General features: G+C 44.9%; 1 protein-coding gene across 1 annotated transcript in view; it reads right to left on the bottom strand.

Moving 5' to 3' along the window:
* gak (cyclin G associated kinase) overlaps positions 1–16,654 on the bottom strand; it is a 43,670-nt gene extending 27,016 nt beyond the window's left edge. Inside the window, exons 1-9 of the mRNA XM_036979348.2 lie at positions 16,266–16,654; positions 11,233–11,294; positions 10,207–10,266; positions 9,502–9,616; positions 8,701–8,843; positions 6,832–6,957; positions 6,101–6,190; positions 5,688–5,823; positions 3,989–4,101 (exon numbers count right to left, since the gene is read on the bottom strand). Coding sequence (XP_036835243.1) covers positions 3,989–4,101; positions 5,688–5,823; positions 6,101–6,190; positions 6,832–6,957; positions 8,701–8,843; positions 9,502–9,616; positions 10,207–10,266; positions 11,233–11,294; positions 16,266–16,407 — 987 coding nt within the window. The 5' untranslated portion in view covers positions 16,408–16,654. The remainder of the gene's footprint in view (positions 1–3,988; positions 4,102–5,687; positions 5,824–6,100; positions 6,191–6,831; positions 6,958–8,700; positions 8,844–9,501; positions 9,617–10,206; positions 10,267–11,232; positions 11,295–16,265) is intronic.
* Between the last annotated feature and the right edge of the window lie 2,494 nt (positions 16,655–19,148).

Below are 19,148 nucleotides of genomic sequence, written 5' to 3'. Positions count from 1 at the left end.
ACTACTACTGCTGCTGATACTACTACTGCTGCTGATACTTGCTGCTGCTACTACTACTGCTGCTGATACTGCTGCTGATACTACTACTGATACTGCTGCTGATACTACTACTGCTGCTGATACTACTACTACTGTTGCTGCTGCTACTACTGTTGCTGCTGCTACTACTACTGTTGCTGCTACTACTAATACTGCTACTGCTGCTACAGCTGCTACTACTACTACTACTACTGCTACTACTACTGCTACTACTACTACTGCTACTACTACAGCTACTACTGCTGCTACTACTGTTGCTCCTGCACCTGAAGTCGGCGCTGCTCACCAACAGCAAAAGATTAGCCTTGTGACCGTGATGCTTTTACCACTATTAAACGATTAACCCCCATTTAGTTCCAAACAAGAGAGCCAATAGAAGTCCATCCCTGCCATGCCATTCGTTCCAAGAAAAAAATGTTAACCCTTACACCACCCCCTATCAATTTCATAACATGCCAAGTCCCACAGTAGGCCAAGCATTGGGTTCCCACAACATGCCAAGTCCCACAGTAGGCCAAGCATACAGTTCCCACAACATGCCAAGTCCCAAAGTAGGCTAAGTATACGGTTCCCACAACATGCCAAGTCCCACAACAGGCCAAGTATACGGTTCCCACAACATGCCAAGTCCCACAATAGGCCAAGTGCAGTTCCTACAACATACCAAGTCCCACAGTAGGCCAAGTCCCAAAGTAGGCCAAGTATACGGTTCCCACAACATACCAAGTCCCAAAGGAGGCCAAGCATACAGTTCCCATAACATACCAAGTCCCACAACAGGCCAAGTATACGGTTCCCACAACATGCCAAGTCCCACAATAGGCCAAGTCCCACAGTAGGCCAAGTATACGGTTCCCACAACATGCCAAGTCCCACAGCAGGCCAAGCATTGGGTTCCCACAACATGCCAAGTCCCACAGCAGGCCAAGCATTGGGTTCCCACAACATGCCAAGTAACACAGTAGGCCAAGTATACAGTTCCCACAACATGCCAAGTCCCACAATAGGCCAAGTCCCAAAGTAGGCCAAGTATACAGTTTCCATAACATACCAAGTCCCACAGTAGGCCAAGTCCCACAGTAGGCCAAGTATACAGTTTCCATAACATACCAAGTCCCACAACATACCAAGTCCCAAAGTAGGCCAAGTATACGGTTCCCACAACAGACCAAGTCCCACAATGGGCCAAGTATACGGTTCCCACAACATACCAAGTCCCACAATGGACCAAGTATACGGTTCCCACAACATACCAAGTCCCACAATGGGCCAAGTATACGGTTCCCACAACATACCAAGTCCCACAATGGACCAAGTATACGGTTCCCACAACATACCAAGTCCCACAATGGGCCAAGTATACGGTTCCCACAACAGACCAAGTCCCACAATGGACCAAGTATACGGTTCCCACAACATACCAAGTCCCACAATGGACCAAGTATACGGTTCCCACAACAGACCAAGTCCCACAATGGACCAAGTATACGGTTCCCACAACATACCAAGTCCCACAATGGACCAAGTATACGGTTCCCACAACATACCAAGTCCCACAATGGGCCAAGTATACGGTTCCCACAACATACCAAGTCCCACAATGGACCAAGTATACGGTTCCCACAACATACCAAGTCCCACAATGGGCCAAGTATACGGTTCCCACAACAGACCAAGTCCCACAATGGACCAAGTATACGGTTCCCACAACATACCAAGTCCCACAATGGACCAAGTATACGGTTCCCACAACATACCAAGTCCCACAATGGGCCAAGTATACGGTTCCCACAACATACCAAGTCCCACAACAGGCCAAGTATACGGTTCCCACAACATGCCAAGTCCCACAATAGGCCAAGTCCCACAGTAGGCCAAGTATACGGTTCCCACAACATGCCAAGTCCCACAGCAGGCCAAGCATTGGGTTCCCACAACATGCCAAGTCCCACAGCAGGCCAAGCATTGGGTTCCCACAACATGCCAAGTAACACAGTAGGCCAAGTATACGGTTCCCACAACATGCCAAGTCCCACAATAGGCCAAGTGCAGTTCCTACAACATGCCAAGTCCCACAGTAGGCCAAGTATACATTTCCCACAACATGCCAAGTCCCACAATAGGCCAAGTCCCAAAGTAGGCCAAGTATACAGTTTCCATAACATACCAAGTCCCACAGTAGGCCAAGTCCCACAGTAGGCCAAGTATACAGTTTCCATAACATACCAAGTCCCACAACATACCAAGTCCCAAAGTAGGCCAAGTATACGGTTCCCACAACAGACCAAGTCCCACAATGGGCCAAGTATACGGTTCCCACAACATACCAAGTCCCACAATGGACCAAGTATACGGTTCCCACAACATACCAAGTCCCACAATGGGCCAAGTATACGGTTCCCACAACATACCAAGTCCCACAATGGACCAAGTATACGGTTCCCACAACATACCAAGTCCCACAATGGGCCAAGTATACGGTTCCCACAACAGACCAAGTCCCACAATGGACCAAGTATACGGTTCCCACAACATACCAAGTCCCACAATGGACCAAGTATACGGTTCCCACAACAGACCAAGTCCCACAATGGACCAAGTATACGGTTCCCACAACATACCAAGTCCCACAATGGACCAAGTATACGGTTCCCACAACATACCAAGTCCCACAATGGGCCAAGTATACGGTTCCCACAACATACCAAGTCCCACAATAGACCAAGTATACGGTTCCCACAACATACCAAGTCCCACAATGGGCCAAGTATACGGTTCCCACAACAGACCAAGTCCCACAATGGACCAAGTATACGGTTCCCACAACATACCAAGTCCCACAATGGACCAAGTATACGGTTCCCACAACATACCAAGTCCCACAATGGGCCAAGTATACGGTTCCCACAACATACCAAGTCCCACAATAGGCCAAGTATACGGTTCCCACAACATACCAAGTCCCACAGCAGGCCAAGTCCCACAGCAGGCCAAATCCCACAGCAGGCCAAATCCCACAGCAGGCCAAGCACTACTCTCTCCCTGTCCCTCCTTCCCTTTTGTCTTTCTTTCTCCCTCTCCTGTGTGTCGTTCTCTCCATCACGTGACATCACTTTCCATTAAGACTGAAACGCCTGTAGTGTGTGGATATGGCTGGGATGAGACACTCCTTTGTGACCGATGGTGGCGGGGGCAGGTGGAGGGGGCAGGTGGAAGGGGTTGAGGCAGAAGCAGGGAGGGGAGCAGGCACTCTCTCAATAGCTCTTCAGAGAGTTGGTGGCACTACTGGAGAACTGACTCCCTTTGTACCCCAAGAACTGACTTGTTTGCCATAAAAAAAGTCGGGGGGGGGGGGGGCTACACAGTCCCAATTCAATTCCTACATAGCCCTTGGTCCTAACTCATCAACGTTTGCAGATGTTTAAGGTGGAAGCTTTAACAAAACACTGGTTATACCAAACCTGGAGGGGATAGGTCCGAGAACAAGGGGGAGGAAGAGGGAATCTCTAAACCTCAGTCACACAAGGAGGGAAAGGTGACCTGACTTATCGTGTGACCTTAAGCTGGGTATCCAACCAAGAATATATCCTCCTCTCTCAGAACGGAAGATAGACACCACACAACTACTCACCCCTCTCCACAAACACTCTGATAGGGGCATTGTCCTAGCATTAGCCCTAACAGAGAAATAAGTAGGTAATTGTGTGAGCAACTAAACATATATATATATATATTTTTTAAACTGGCAACATGGGGTGTTTGGCTGACATCATTACACATCCTGTGACGTTCATTTGGTATTCGGTAGTAATAGTCTATGTCAAGACACCTCATGCAAAAGGCTCTAAGAAAGGAGTCATGAAGGAGTTGGGTTGCAATGCTAGTAAGGTCAGACAAGCAGAAGGGGTTCAGAGGTCAAGGGTCAGGGGGTTGAAGGTCAGTCGGTTACCTCTGTGATGGGAGACTTGGGGTTGACATTGCGCGCCGCAGCGATCTCCTGCAGTTGGTTGACCAGCTCCGTGATGGACAGCCTCTCCTCTGGGTTGATCTTCAACATGGATCCTGAGAAGAGGAGAGGAATGGTCCAAACAGAACCTCTTAGCACATTTAAAGGCCCTTTTTACATCAGCAGTTGGTCACAAAGGGCTTAACAGATAACCAGCCTAAAACCCTATGAGCAAGCAATGCAGTGGCAGAAGCACAGTGGCTAGGAAAAAAACTATAGAAGGCCTGAACCTAGGAAGAAACCTAGAGAGGAACCAGGCTCCGAGGGGTGGCCAGAGGCAGGAACCAAGGAAGAAACCTAGAGAGGAACCAGGCTCCGAGGTGTGGTCAGAGGCAGGAACACAGGAAGAAACCTAGAGAGGAGCCAGGCTCCGAGGGGTGGCCAGAGGCAGGAACCAAGGAAGAAACCTAGAGAGGAACCAGGCTCCGAGGGGTGGCCAGAGGCAGGAATACAGGAAGAAACCTAGAGAGGAGCCAGGCTCCGAGGGGTGGCCAGAGGCAGGAACACAGGAAGAAACCTAGAGAGGAGCCAGGCTCCGAGGGGTGGCCAGAGGCAGGAACACAGGAAGAAACCTAGAGAGGAACCAGGCTCCGAGGGGTGGCCAGAGGCAGGAATACAGGAAGAAACCTAGAGAGGAGCCAGGCTCCGAGGGGTGGCCAGAGGCAGGAACACAGGAAGAAACCTAGAGAGGAACCAGGCTCCGAGGGGTGGCCAGAGGCAGGAACACAGGAAGAAACCTAGAGAGGAACCAGGCTCCGAGGGGTGGCCAGAGGCAGGAACCCAGGAAGAAACATAGATAGGAACCAGGCTCCGAGGGGTGGCCAGAGGCAGGAACACAGGAAGAAACCTAGAGAGGAACCAGGCTCCGAGAGGTGGTCAGAGGCAGGAACACAGGAAGAAACCTAGAGAGGAACCAGGCTCCGAGGGGTGGCCAGAGGCAGGAACACAGGAAGAAACCTAGAGAGGAACCAGGCTCCGAGGGGTGGCCAGAGGCAGGAACCCAGGAAGAAACCTAGAGAGGAACCAGGCTCCGAGAGGTGGCCAGAGGCAGGAACCCAGGAAGAAACATAGATAGGAACCAGGCTCCGAGGGGTGGCCAGAGGCAGGAACACAGGAAGAAACCTAGAGAGGAACCAGGCTCTGAGGGGTGGCCAGAGGCAGGAACCCAGGAAGAAACCTAGAGAGGAAGCAGGCTCCGAGGGGTGGCCAGAGGCAGGAACCCAGGAAGAAACCTAGAGAAGAACCAGGCTCCGAGGGGTGGCCAGAGGCAGGAACCCAGGAAGAAACCTAGAGAAGAACCAGGCTCCGAGGGGTGGCCAGAGGCAGGAACACAGGAAGAAACCTAGAGAGGAACCAGGCTCAGAGGGGTGGTCAGTCCTCAGTCCTCTTCACATCATAATCTCAAAGTCGGCCGACCATATTTTTTCAGTGTGCGTTTCGTTACGCGTCTTTTAAACACTAGTTGTTCCTGCCAAAGACAACAACTAGACCTAGATGGACTGCTGGGGTACAGGGATTCTCTTCATTTTTAATCAGATATTCAACTATTCATTTATTTATTTTTTACAACCACAGGCCGCATTTACTAAGACAACCACCCATTTCAGAGCCCCGATCTGATGAATGTACGGAGGTTCCTTACGGATGAGCTCGTGGTAAACAGTGTACTTGACGTCATTCTGAGGGATGGCGTACTTCCCGTTGACTATCTGCAGCTTAGCGCCCTCCTCGAAGGGGTGCTGCTTAAAACACAACAAGTAGAGGATACAACCCAATGCCTGGAGAGAGAGAGAGACACACACAGACACACAGAGAGAGAGAGAGAGAGAGAGAGAGAGAGGAAAATGATCAACAGGCTATAGAGATGTGGTTAAAGGGACAATTAAAAAAACCTCTTAAATAACCCCCTATTCCCTTCATAGTGCACTACTTTTGACCAGGGCACAAAGGACTCACCGTAGCAGGTGATATAGCAACCAATGTAGCAGCAAACGAAACAACAACAAAAATAACAAATAGACACGGACTAAATAATGTTGCTGTGACAAGACTTACCCAGATGTCCTGCTTCTCGTTAATGGGGAAGTTGGAGTACAGGTCAATCATCTCAGGTGTCCTGTAGGCCGGAGTAGTGTTTCTGGTGATCTGGGTACAGTGGAAGGTGACCAGAGAGGGTAACTTTAGTTTACCGGTAGCTCACAGAACTAGAATGAGCAGAACGGGCCTCCCCATTTAAGTTAATGATGTCATAATGGGTCGTCTGGCAGCCATTTTGAGTGCACCCATGAGTTTACCTATTCGCGGTTCCAAGTCCTAGTCATGCTATGTCTAAGGTTTAGCTATTTTCCTCACACTCAAATAGACAACATCTAACCTGTTACTTTTCCCAGGAAAATGTGGGGATTAACAGCCTGTTTCCAAGAAAATCTTATGCACGAGTGATTCTTCTAGCCAATAATTAACTTTCTGTATCCATGCTAGTTTCCTGTAGAGCACCATTAAACAAACTGGAGGAAAATAGACTGGCGTTACAGGGTTTGAGGAAAGCCAGTGTGTTCTGATTTGATTAACCAACTTTGGTGCAGGAACAAAGTATAATTTTGTGTAATTATATCAATAGGAGATGGTTTCCCAGACACTAATTAAGCCTAATTCTGGACTAAAAAGTATTTAAGGAAATTATCCATTAAAGTAGATTTATAGTCCAGGACTAGGCCTCCTCTCCCCTGTGGAGTCTTCAGCGGCGATAGTGGAAGGAGTACTAGAACCGGGGTTTCCTAAATCACCTCATCCTCAACCATGGACCTCTTCTGGGCTGACCAGCCGTAGTCAGGGTAGTGGGCTATTGTGGTGGAACTGCCAAAGTCACACAGCTTGATGGTGCCTTGGTGACTGATCAGCAAGTTCTCAATCTGGAGGAGGCAGACAAAAAAAAAGGACAGTGGCTCATTATGCGATTGTAGTTTGTGTGTACATTTGTTTTTCTTCTATATTTGTTCTGGGAATTTTGTTTGTTGTAAGGCGATGTCAGCACCATTTCACCAGATCAAATTCCTGTAAGAAGTAAATGTATTTGGCGAATCAAGGTGATTCTGATAAACATCAATAAAGCAAGGACAAGAGGCAGCAACACCTTGATTTTCTAGGGCGCTTTTGAAGCAGGGTGATTTATGTTAACATCGCTTCAGAAGCAGGGTGATTAATGTTAACGCCACATTAGAAGCAGGGTGATTTATGTTAACGCCACATTAGAAGCAGGGTGATTTATGTTAATATCGCTTCAGAAGCAGGGTGATTTATGTTAATATCGCTTCAGAAGCAGGGTGATTTATGTTAATATCGCTTCAGAAGCAGGGTGATTTATGTTAACATCGCTTCAGAAGCAGGGTGATTTATGTTAACGCCTCATTAGAAGCAGGGTGATTTATGTTAACGCCACATTAGAAGCAGGGTGATTTATGTTAACGCCACATTAGAAGCAGGGTGATTTATGTTAACGCCACATTAGAAGCAGGGTGATTTATGTTAACGCCACATTAGAAGCAGGGTGATTTATGTTAACGCCACATTAGAAGCAGGGTGATTTATGTTAACGCCTCATTAGAAGCAGGGTGATTTATGTTAACGCCTCATTAGAAGCAGGGTGATTTATGTTAACGCCTCATTAGAAGCAGGGTGATTTATGTTAACGCCTCATTAGAAGCAGGGTGATTTATGTTAACGCCTCATTAGAAGCAGGGTGATTTATGTTAACGCCTCATTAGAAGCAGGGTGATTTATGTTAACGCCTCATTAGAAGCAGGGTGATTTATGTTAACGCCACATTAGAAGCAGGGTGATTTATGTTAACGCCTCATTAGAAGCAGGGTGATTTATGTTAACGCCACATTAGAAGCAGGGTGATTTATGTTAACGCCTCATTAGAAGCAGGGTGATTTATGTTAACGCCTCATTAGAAGCAGGGTGATTTATGTTAACGCCACAGAAGCAGGATGATTTATGTTAATGCCACATTAGAAGCAGGGTGCTTCTCAGTCTCACATCAGCAGGCCACATGAAAATATTGCAGCGAGGCAACGCCGCTCCTCAGAACATTTGTCGACCCATTCATAAAACGCATAGCCTCTGGTTTGACCTGGTTCTCAGTTGCCATCCCAAAAACACTTAAAACAATCCCTGAGTCCGCTAGAAAGTCAGGAAACAGAGCGTGATGGGCCAGGCGAGGGGTGGAGGGGTTCCAGGGAACACAGACGTCTACATCAGCACTCTGTAGCTACACCAAGCACATCAACAGGGTGTTTGGTCACTGATAAAAAAATAAAAAAAAACATCTGACAAACAAGTGGATGAAAGTTTAAGTGTGGCAGTGGTAGAGCAGGGAGGGAGGGAAGTCTTACCGGAGGAAGAGAATGGTTATGTCTAGATAGCATACAGATGGCAGCAGGTATAGTATGGTGTAGTAAAGGAGGAAGAGGTATTGGCCATGGCAGGAGTTGAGAGGGGAAGTAGGGTGATGTTGCAGCAGAGATACTGATCTTGGGTCAGTTTTGCATTTCCCCCACTAATGGTTAAGGTTAGGATTGGGAAAGGGACACTGATCCTAGAGCTGCACCTTGGAGAAATTACGAGGGCGAGTTGGGCTTTGAACTGCTCACCTTAAGATCCCGGTGGATGATAGGAGGCTTCTGTTTGTGCATGTGCTGCACGGCGCGACACGACTGGTAGAAGATCTTCAGCACTGTGTCACATGACATGGGTCCCTTCTGCTCCACCCGCTTGATGAAGTCCACCAGTTGACCTGAGGGAGGAAGACAGGAAGACAGGAAGTGCCTGATCAGCAAAATGAAGAGTACTAGTCAAAGCAATTGCTAAATCACTGGCTAAACATTATGGGGCAGTTTCCCTGATACAGATTACGTTTAGTCCTGGACAAAACACATCTTTCAATGAAGAATCTTAGTCTCTATTGAGAATGCTTTTTAGTTCCGATCTAGGCTCAATCTGTGCATGGGAAACCAGCCATAAAGGTATTGCAAATTAGTAGAAGACTACAGCGCATACATTTGCTTGATAACATCAGGCATATTCACAGAAGTATAAACTGTATTACAGACTTGTGACTATACCACTCCAAAAAAGGCCCCTAGAAGATGTCGCTATAATCCACATTACGTTCCAGGAGGAAGAGAGAACGTTAGGCTTCTATTTCAGCCCTTAGCGCTGCGCACAGCGAAACGGAAAACGTAGTGCGGACGTAGCTTGAAGTACTGCAACAGCTTTATGACTTCACTGTGTACCACAGAGGGGGCCCGGCCCGGCCGCGCACAGAGGGGGCCCGGCCCAGCACAGAGGGGGCCCGGCCCCCACACAGAGGGGGCCCGGCCCCACACAGAGGGGGCCCGGCCCCACACAGAGCGGGCCCGGGCCCCAAAGCGATAAAGTGGAGTCTACAGTACCTTTACAGAGCTCTGTGAGAATGAGGAACTCAGCCTGGCCCGTGTCCGACTCCTCCTTGGCAATGGACGCTGCAGAGCTGAACTGCACCACGTTGGGGTGACCAGAGAGCTTTTTCTACACAAGACTCAGGTCAAAGAAAAGGAACGGATTGTCTGTATTTCAAACTGGGTTGTTTCTTAAGCCCAGTTTCCATTAGTGCTTTACATTTGTTTTATTTTATTATTTTATTTATTTAACCTTTATTTAAACTAGGCAAGTAGGTTAAGAACTAATTCTTATTTACAATGACGGCCTATCCCGGTCAAAACCCGAAATTGGACGACGCTGAGCCAATTGTGCGCCGCCCTATGGGACTCCCAATCACGGCCAGGTTGTGATACGGCCTGGAAAAATCAGGGCCACATTCGACCCTAAATGCCAATGGAAATACAGTTTTAGTGAATTAGGCTGTTTTAAATAATGTTAGGGTCAGAGGTTAGGGTCATGAATGTGGATGTATGAGGTGCCAAATACATATTTCCATTTGACTCCTACACCAGAATGTTTTTTTAAAGAATTTTGTTTACTTTATTCAGATTGGTCTATTTTATAAAAAAAATGATTATTACGTCCGACAGACACGTCAGGTGTTCCTTGACTAAAGGATGTTGTCTAGGAGGAATGTTCCGCGTTTGACGTTCAACGAGAACCACTCAAAAAGATACCATGATGCAGACCTCCTGGATGATTTCTTTGTTCTTCTCCTCCTCGTGGGACAGGAGCCTCTGTGTGCGCACACACACACACACACACACACACACACACACAAACACACACACACACACAAACATTTAACAAATACAGAACAAAGTATGCGTTCCAAATGGCATGCTATTGGAGCTGGTCAAACGTAGTGCACTACATAAAGGAATAGGGCACTACATAAAGGAATAGGGCACTACATAAAGGAATAGGGCACTACATAAAGGAATAGGGCACTACATAAAGGAACAGGGCACTACATAAAGGAACAGGGCACTACATAAAGGAATAGGGCACTACATAAAGGAACAGGGCGCTACATAAAGGAATAGGGCGCTACATAAAGGAATAGGGCACTACATAAAGGAATAGGGCACTACATAAAGGAATAGGGCACTACATAAAGGAACAGGGCACTACATAAAGGAACAGGGCACTACATAAAGGAACAAGGCGCTACATAAAGGAATAGGGCACTACATAAAGGAATAGGGCACTACATAAAGGAACAGGGCACTACATAAAGGAATAGGGCACTACATAAAGGAATAGGGCACTACATAAAGGAATAGGGCACTACATAAAGGAATAGGGCACTACATAAAGGAACAAGGCGCTACATAAAGGAATAGGGCACTACATAAAGGAATAGGGCACTACATAAAGGAACAGGGCACTACATAAAGGAATAGGGCACTACATAAAGGAATAGGGCACTATTTGTGACGACTGACTAACATACGTTTTTATTTATTTATTTATTTATTTTACCTTTATTTAACTAGACTATTTAACTCAGTTAAGAACAAGTTCTTATTTTCAATAACGGCCTAGGAACAGTGGGGCAGAACGACCTTGTCAGCTCGGGGATTTGAACTTGCAACCTTCCGGTCATTAGTCCAACGCTCTGACCACTAGGCTACCCTGCCGCCCCAGGCGAGGTGTGTGCAGAAAGGGATAACGCGTGTGAAGGAAATCCAAACGCTTACCTTGAGAGCATAGTCTTTACTGCTGCCTATGTCCTGAGCTTCATACACAAATGCAAAACCACCTGCAGAGGAAAAGACAACGAGGGATCAATGGCCCGGATGAGAGAGCCAGCACAACAATAGCTCGCTTCAGTGCTATTTCACACCCAGTGTAGTGCCAATCTCGGCCTCTATTCATAAAGTGTCTTGGAGTAGCAGTGCTGATCTAGGATCAGCCCCCCCCCCCTGTCCATGTAATGTTACACATTATGGTTTAAAGTACCAAACTGACCCTAGGTCAGCACTCTCACTTTGAGATGCTTTATGAGTATGGGCGCTGGTGTTGTTAATGTGAAAACCTTTCATTTAAGAAACATATGTAACAGTGATCGCTATCAAAAGTCAACATAGGTTTTCCTCAACCGATTGCATTGCAGTCACATTGTCATAACAGACACAAAAAAAAACAATGCTTTAGAATTCTCTCATTGAAACAGAGGTGGACGACTGAACACTAATCTGGAGACCCATATTCCAGGGGGCTTTTAGTCACTACCGTTGCTGCTAAAATCATTGACATGTGCAAGAGGTTCCGCCATGTGTCAACAGAGCACTTCTCTTTTTCACAGACAACGTTATTGCAGCATCAGTTTGGCTTGTAAAGTTTTCAAGAATAGACACACAACACACTGTGTCTGATGACTCATTTGTAACAATTCTGTTCTAAGTTAACCTTCAAAAGGAAAAAGGTGTGCTCTCTGCTCAAAACAAAGACCATAACTCAGCTTGAATGTTTCTCAGAGCAAATCTGCACATTCCAACATTGTGCCTGCATTTGGGGAGTATTAGAATTGTGTACAAAGACGTTTTTTTCTCACGATTTGTTGTACTTGCTAAACACCTAACATGTAAGATACTTCCGTGTGCACTGGGCAGGCATCTCAAGTGAATAGTAATTCACTATTCATTTTGCATACGCCCTTCAAGTCAATGAGGTTTTGCTCCAATTCCTTAGCGACAAACAGAGGCCCGCTGAAATTAGAGACCAGTCTGTTCTCTGTGAAACATGAAACACCGCAGGCAGGGCCTCCTCACTCTTTATTGGACAACAATGTAAAGGTGCCCTGTTTCTGGCACAACGCCATTAACATTCCACGCCTGAGGTATGTTACAGCCCTGGTATCTCAGTAACCAAATAAAGCCCTGCTAAAAACGCCAACACTCTCCTGCTTCCACAAACCAGTGTGTAGGCCCTATCTGCTACAGCAAACCTGTTAGCCAGGACAGAGGGACAAAGGTTGGAGGAGGGCTGTAGAGTGGAGACACTCCCAACTCAGATGTCAAAGGCTAGTATAATAAGGTATAGAGAGAGAGAGAGAAAGAGCAAGAGAGAGAGAAAAGGAAAGTAAAAGAGAGAGCGAGAGCGTTCGTGTTACACATGCTGCAAATAGTTGTTAGTGGGCCCCTCTTTGGGCCCTGGTCTATAGAGCATGTTTACAAAGGGCCAGGACGACACCGGTATCTTTACTTGGGCCGGGACGATACCAGTATCTTTACTTGGGCCGGGACGACACCGGTATCTTTACTTGGGCAGGGACGACACCAGTATCTTTACTTGGGCTGGGACGATACCAGTATCTCTACTTGGGCAGGGACGACACCGGTATCTTTACTTGGGCCGGGACGACACCGGTATCTTTACTTGGGCAGGGACGACACCAGTATCTTTACTTGGGCAGGGACGACACCAGTATCTCTACTTGGGCAGGGACGACACCAGTATCTGTACTTGGGCCGGGACGACACCGGTATCTTTACTTGGGCAGGGACGACACCAGTATCTTTACTTGGGCAGGGACGACACCGGTATCTTTACTTGGGCAGGGACGACACCGGTATCGCAATATTAATTCCATGGTAAAAATGAAAACACGAAGCAGACCAAACTCTTTGGTCCTTTAGAAACTTGCTGTATGTAAAAATATTGTGTGCTATAGCTTGGGAGATAAATACATGTGAATCGAGATGACAACATAATGATGTTTGGTCACAATATTAGGGCTGTTTTCCAAAATTAATGTGTTTGACATTAATGCTTGTCCGGGACAGTAAAACAATTGTTTTTTACGAAATTCGTGCTAATGTTGGGTTTTTGAGCTAGCACCCAATAGAATCCAATTCGATCCTTGTCTAAGAATTACCCAGAATACTCCAAGCGGGCAATTGACATAGCAAAGGCAAAGTTTTCCATTTCCTCAAAAGTATAAAGTTCTCTTGCGTTACAGACTTATTCTAAAATTGATTGAATGTATTTTTTGTTGCAAATAAAAAAATAAAGAACAGAAATACCTTATTTACATAATTATTCAGAACCTTTGCCTGGCACCTGGCACCATCCCTATGGTGAAGCATTGTGATGGCAGCATCATCATGCTGTGGGGATATTTGTCAGCGGCAGGGACTGGGAGACTAGTTAGGATCGAGGCAAAGATGAACGGAGTGAAGTACAGAGAGATCCTTGATGAAAACCTACCACACGGCGCTCAGGTTCACCTTCCAACAGGACAACGACCCTAAGCACACAGCCAAGACAACGCAGGAGTGGCTTTGGGACAAGTCTCTGAATGTCCTTGAGTGACCCAGCCAGAGCCCAGACTTGAACCCAATCAAACATCTCTGGAGAGACCTGAAAATAGCTGTGCAGCGACAATCCCCATCCAAACTCACTGAGCATGAGAAGAATGGGAGAAACTCCACAAATACAGGTGTGCAAAGCTTGCAGCTTCATACACAAGAAGACAAGGCTGTGAACGCTGCCAAAGGTGCTTCAACAAAGTACTGAGTAAAGGGTCTGAATACGTATGCAAATGTAATTTGAGATTTTTTTTGCAAAAAAAATCTAAAACCCAGTTTTTGCCTTGTCATTATGGGGTATTGTGTGTAGATTGAGGGGGGGGAACTATTTCATACATTTTAGAATAAGGCTGTAACGTAACAAAATGTGGAAAAAGTTAAGGGGTCTGAATACTTTCTGAATGCACTGTATCTGCCGTTGCGAATGCCAGACTCCACTGAGGCACATCGATCTGCAGGTTGAACATGGTTAGACTGTAGACTCCTAAATTGGCAGCTGTAAAAATCACCTAAAAAAAAAAAAAACTGTACTAACTAGCTACTTCACATGCTGATATTCTCTTCGGTATTAATGTGTGTGGCTATGTTTGCTTGCTAGCTAGCTAACTAACTAGCCAGCCCACAGAGAGAGCATTGCAGAGTTTGTAGTCGACTTGAGCTGCAACAGACAACAAAATGAAACATTTGTTTCACAAAAAAATATTCTCTCACATTAGTGTTATTTAACACTGTAAATGAGTTTTGGGGTGGATTTTTCTTTTAATTTCTAACGGATATTTTAATCTCTGTCACATGAAACCCCTTGTGCGTGCGGGGCTCTTTTGATTTGTTTTTCCCCCACTAATTGCATTTTGGAACATTCACTCGGACTCTACAGCCATGTGCGCATTTGTTGAGCTTATAATATGAATAAAACATTTCAGATTTGTTTTATTAATGTGCAGTGGTTGTATGAAATTTTGGATCTGTCGTCCCAGAGTCTGTTTTGAACCGGAGGAAATTATTTAATAAGGATTTAAGTATTTGGTTGTAATGTTGCAATATTTTATAGGCTACCAAGGGAGGCCAACCATCCTCCAGGAGAGCCTTAAAGGGGCAGTGTTGTGTTTTGAGAGGCTTAAATATTCAAAGAGGCCAATAGGCAGAGTGTAGACTACATTTTTGTCTGATTCTCTATGGTAAACAAGATTGAAATGCATTTTTGTTGTGGTTCCTTTGCATAATACAATGATGTAAAAATTGTTACAAGTGACTTGAGTTTTTGGACAAGTAAAAACTATCTGTACTACTTGTCCTATGGACATTGATGACAGCTAGGGGACAAGGCAATGTAGCCTATGGCAATGTAAAGGTCCTGATTTAATCGGGACCGAATTAGAGAGGTGCGGAGATCCTGCAATCATTTCAAAGTCAATCTTAAAACAATCCTTTATTGTCAACTATCTTTAATGTTTTATCAATGAAAGGAAGTGTCTCAGATGAGAACACAGTGCGCCTGTTTAGTTAATTATAAATTCTTAAGGTCTTCGTCATCAGGACTTTGTGCGGGTATTTCTATTCCTTTCATGACCATTTTTGACAATCTAAAATTGTTGGATGTCCATACACTCCTTTTAAAAACTGACATTACAATAAACCTGATCACAAGAACAAATATTTTCCTTAATAAAGGAACTATGAAGCGTCGCTTGAGAGTGAGACGAGAAAGTGTTTGATTAAAGGGAAATTGGTTCTCCATTTTGACGGCATGAAACACTGCAGGTCTCAGGAGTCTTCTCTGTAAACTTCCACATGAACAATACTGCACTGCTTTACGTTGAAGATTCTCAGAAGAGGTAATACTACCAACGGAACCGAAGCACTTGCTCTTTTCCTGCTCCATCTCTCCCCAGATTCCTCAAAAATGTCAGCTGTCTGTTTCAAGGGTAAGCAAGAACCTGTCCCACGCAGGTTATGTGTACTGAGGGCAGAAAATAGTAAGTAGGTACTAGGTAGTTCGATTGTACACAAACAGTCTATATATATATATATATATATTATCCATGACACATTTCTAAACAAAGTTATCTAATAATTATTTGTTACATGGACAGCACAGCTAAAGTACCCGTATTTATATGTACAACCCTTGCACCAGTATATCATCATGTGATGTGTTGACACCTGCCTATCATCTCAATACAGCCGTCTTAACAGTTGGCCGTAAATAAAAACATAAAATACTATAATATCTAGTATGTCTTGTTAAAATCATATTCTAGCTAGCTGATAAAGGATGCTAACAATAAACCAGATAGCTAGCTAAAGTTAGCTAGCCAACCGGTATGGCTAGCTTGCGAGCTAGTTAACGTTAACATTAGCAAGCCTAGTGTCATGTAAATGTGACGTTTTCGGATTATCAACCTTGACACATAACTCACCTTCAGCTATAACCCTTTTGATTCTCAGTTTCATGTCACCAAGCTCCACAATTTGCCCAACAAAATCATTTTGGTCTCGACTTGCGCCTCCAGTGCCACCGGGCCCTGCCAGGAAATCAAGTGCCGACTGGAAGAGGGACATTTTGTCCTGCGTCCCCGGTGTAGCTCAGCGAGCTCTTTCCAGGCCTTACAGAGATAATATGCTGTAGGCAAAGGTTTTAAAAAAGCAAATCAGTGATGTTGTTAAGTTAATTATGAACGTTGGTGTCTAGTTATTTGATTCCTTCGCTACACAAACATTATCGTCCTACTCATCTAGAGTGGCCATGACTGCACTTCCGTGAGGTGGTGACGCTCGTCGTGACGTCGCAAACATTCTTCTTCTGTGGAATAATGGAGGTCCGCAAATTAAAGTTTAAGAAGAATGCCGCCACCTACTGTGCTGGAGTGTGCGTTCAATAAAAGGTTTTCCTAATGCTGTACTAATAAGAAAAATAAATAAACAAATAAATCCCTACTAACAAACACTCACCAAAACCCTTCCAACCCCCTAGTAGAAGCACCAGTGCTTGGCCTCCCGAGTTGCACAGCAGTCTAAGGCACTGCATCTCAGTGCTAGAGGTGTCACTACAGACCCTGGTTCAATTCCAGGCTGTATCACAACTGGCCATAATTGGGAGTCCCATAGGGCGGCGCACAATTGGCCCGGTGTTGTCTGGGTTAGGGTTTGGCCATCATTGTAAATAATAATTTGTTCTTAACTGACTTGCCTAGTTAAATAAAGGTAAAATAATTGTTTTTAAAATTCTGACAGAATGTCCACTTACTAAGGGAGCAGCCACTTACTAAGGGAGCAGCCACTTACTAAGGGAGCAGCCACTTACTAAGGGAGCAGCCACTTACTAAGGCAGAAGCCACTTACTAAGGGAGAAGCCACTTACTAAGGGAGCAGCCACTTACTAAGGGAGCAGCCATGGTAGCTCCATCCGTCCGCCTAGTAGTTCCACCAATCTGTTTTACAGCCTCTGTGTAACAGCTGTCCAGCGAAGACAAGAATACTGGTCTCGACACCAGTGTAAACAGATATGATTGTAGATCGTAACTCTCTTACGTTGTGTTTTTAAAAGGACTGTCCAGTCAGCGATCCCAGTTGATCTTAGTTTATTCTTACAAAAATAATACAAAATACTATAAATGTAAGTACCTGACGATAGACACAAGGAAGAACATTAGATGTGCAGGACAACAGTATGTTAATGGCTGTAGATTCGTGATTTGTTAGCATGGAAATAACTGAATTAGCAGGGAGCTCCAACATAGGATTTTGCCTGTGCTTAGCTGGATTCCGTTTCTTTTTATCCCAAAAAACGACCTAGTCCTTGCCGATGACAAGCATACCCATAACTTGATGAAGCCACCGCCATCCTTGAAAATATGAAAGAGTGGTACTCGGTGACGTGTTGTGTTATATTTTCCCCAAGCATAACTCTTTGCATTTATTTGTAACAGCGAACACAAGAACACTGGTCTCGGCACCAGTGTAACAGATGTGATCATACTTGGCTGTAGATTTGTGATTAGTCTGTACAATTAGAGCATGCTAGCTAACACACTCTTACAAAAATAACATCCTATTAGAATATGCTAGCTAACTCACTCTAACTTTGGAAGTATGCTTGGGGCCATTGTCCATTTGGAAGATCCATTTGAGACCAAGCTTTAACTTCATGACTGATGTCTTGAGATGTTGCTTCAATATATCCACATAATTTTTCCTCCAAACACACCTTATTGATATGTAAACTCAACCAACCAATAGGAATACATAAACATTGAATATACATTACTATATATATATATATATATATATATATATATATATATACATTACTGCAGTGTCAAGTGGAAACATAACCAACCCTGTTACATATGCATAAGAGACATAGTGAGTGATTCTAGATCTCTGGGCCTCTCTAGCTTCTCTGCACCTGGTATCCACCAAACGCTGAACTGTGTTCCCCCCGACCATTACAACATTTAGCTTTGACATTGTTCTCACATTCACCGTAACCATGTTCCCCTCCATCTGGCACATCTTTTCTTTCCTTTAAATTGAGAAGCTACATATCCCATTCTTTGGCATTTAAAACACCATAATTGGTATGGTACAAATTCTTGGACATTGAAACTAAGGAATCCCATCTGTACCAGTCTAAACCTTCTCAAAGCTCAGCAGCACTGAGAAGCTTTCATTTATTTGTCCCTCATTTCCTACTGATCATCCTTTTGGCCTCAATCACTTGATCTATGGACATAGAAACAAGATTCATTTCCACCGATTGCCACACTTCTTCTTCTTGGTTTATTGGCAGACTACACCCAAAAAGGTGTATTGACGCCACCTACTGTGCAGGATGAAAACAAAGATCCCAAAAAAGGAATATTGTGGGGGTGGGAAAATATCCATAGGCCTAAAGACTATCATCTTCCATTGCCAATAACCCTTCAGATTTTCCACTGTAAACTCCTGAAGTCCCAGATACTTTTCAACTGCAGCAACAAAGATGTCCAACGTCTTTCAATTTCTTTGAAGTTGTTGGTAACATTTACAAATAAACGCTACAAAATCCACCTTTTTAAACACACAGCGTGTCCTGTTGTCTTGCTTGGCACACATTCACTGTGGTGCATCCGCGGCCATATCTTCAACATTGTCACATTGCTTTCTTTTGGTTGCCTAGGAGATTCAATGGACCGTTTGCTGATTTTGCCACCTCGACTTCCTTCACCCTTTTTGATAAAAAAAAGTAACCTTTATTTAACTAGGCAAGTCAGTTAAGAACAAATTATTATTTACAATGACGGCCTACCCCGGCAAAACCC

The sequence above is a fragment of the Oncorhynchus mykiss genome, chromosome 6 (assembly GCF_057628025.1).
Source record: "Oncorhynchus mykiss isolate SJ-2025 chromosome 6, ASM5762802v1, whole genome shotgun sequence".
NCBI classification, from domain to species: Eukaryota; Metazoa; Chordata; class Actinopteri; order Salmoniformes; family Salmonidae; genus Oncorhynchus; species Oncorhynchus mykiss.
This window is presented reverse-complemented; position numbering and strand designations above follow the sequence as displayed.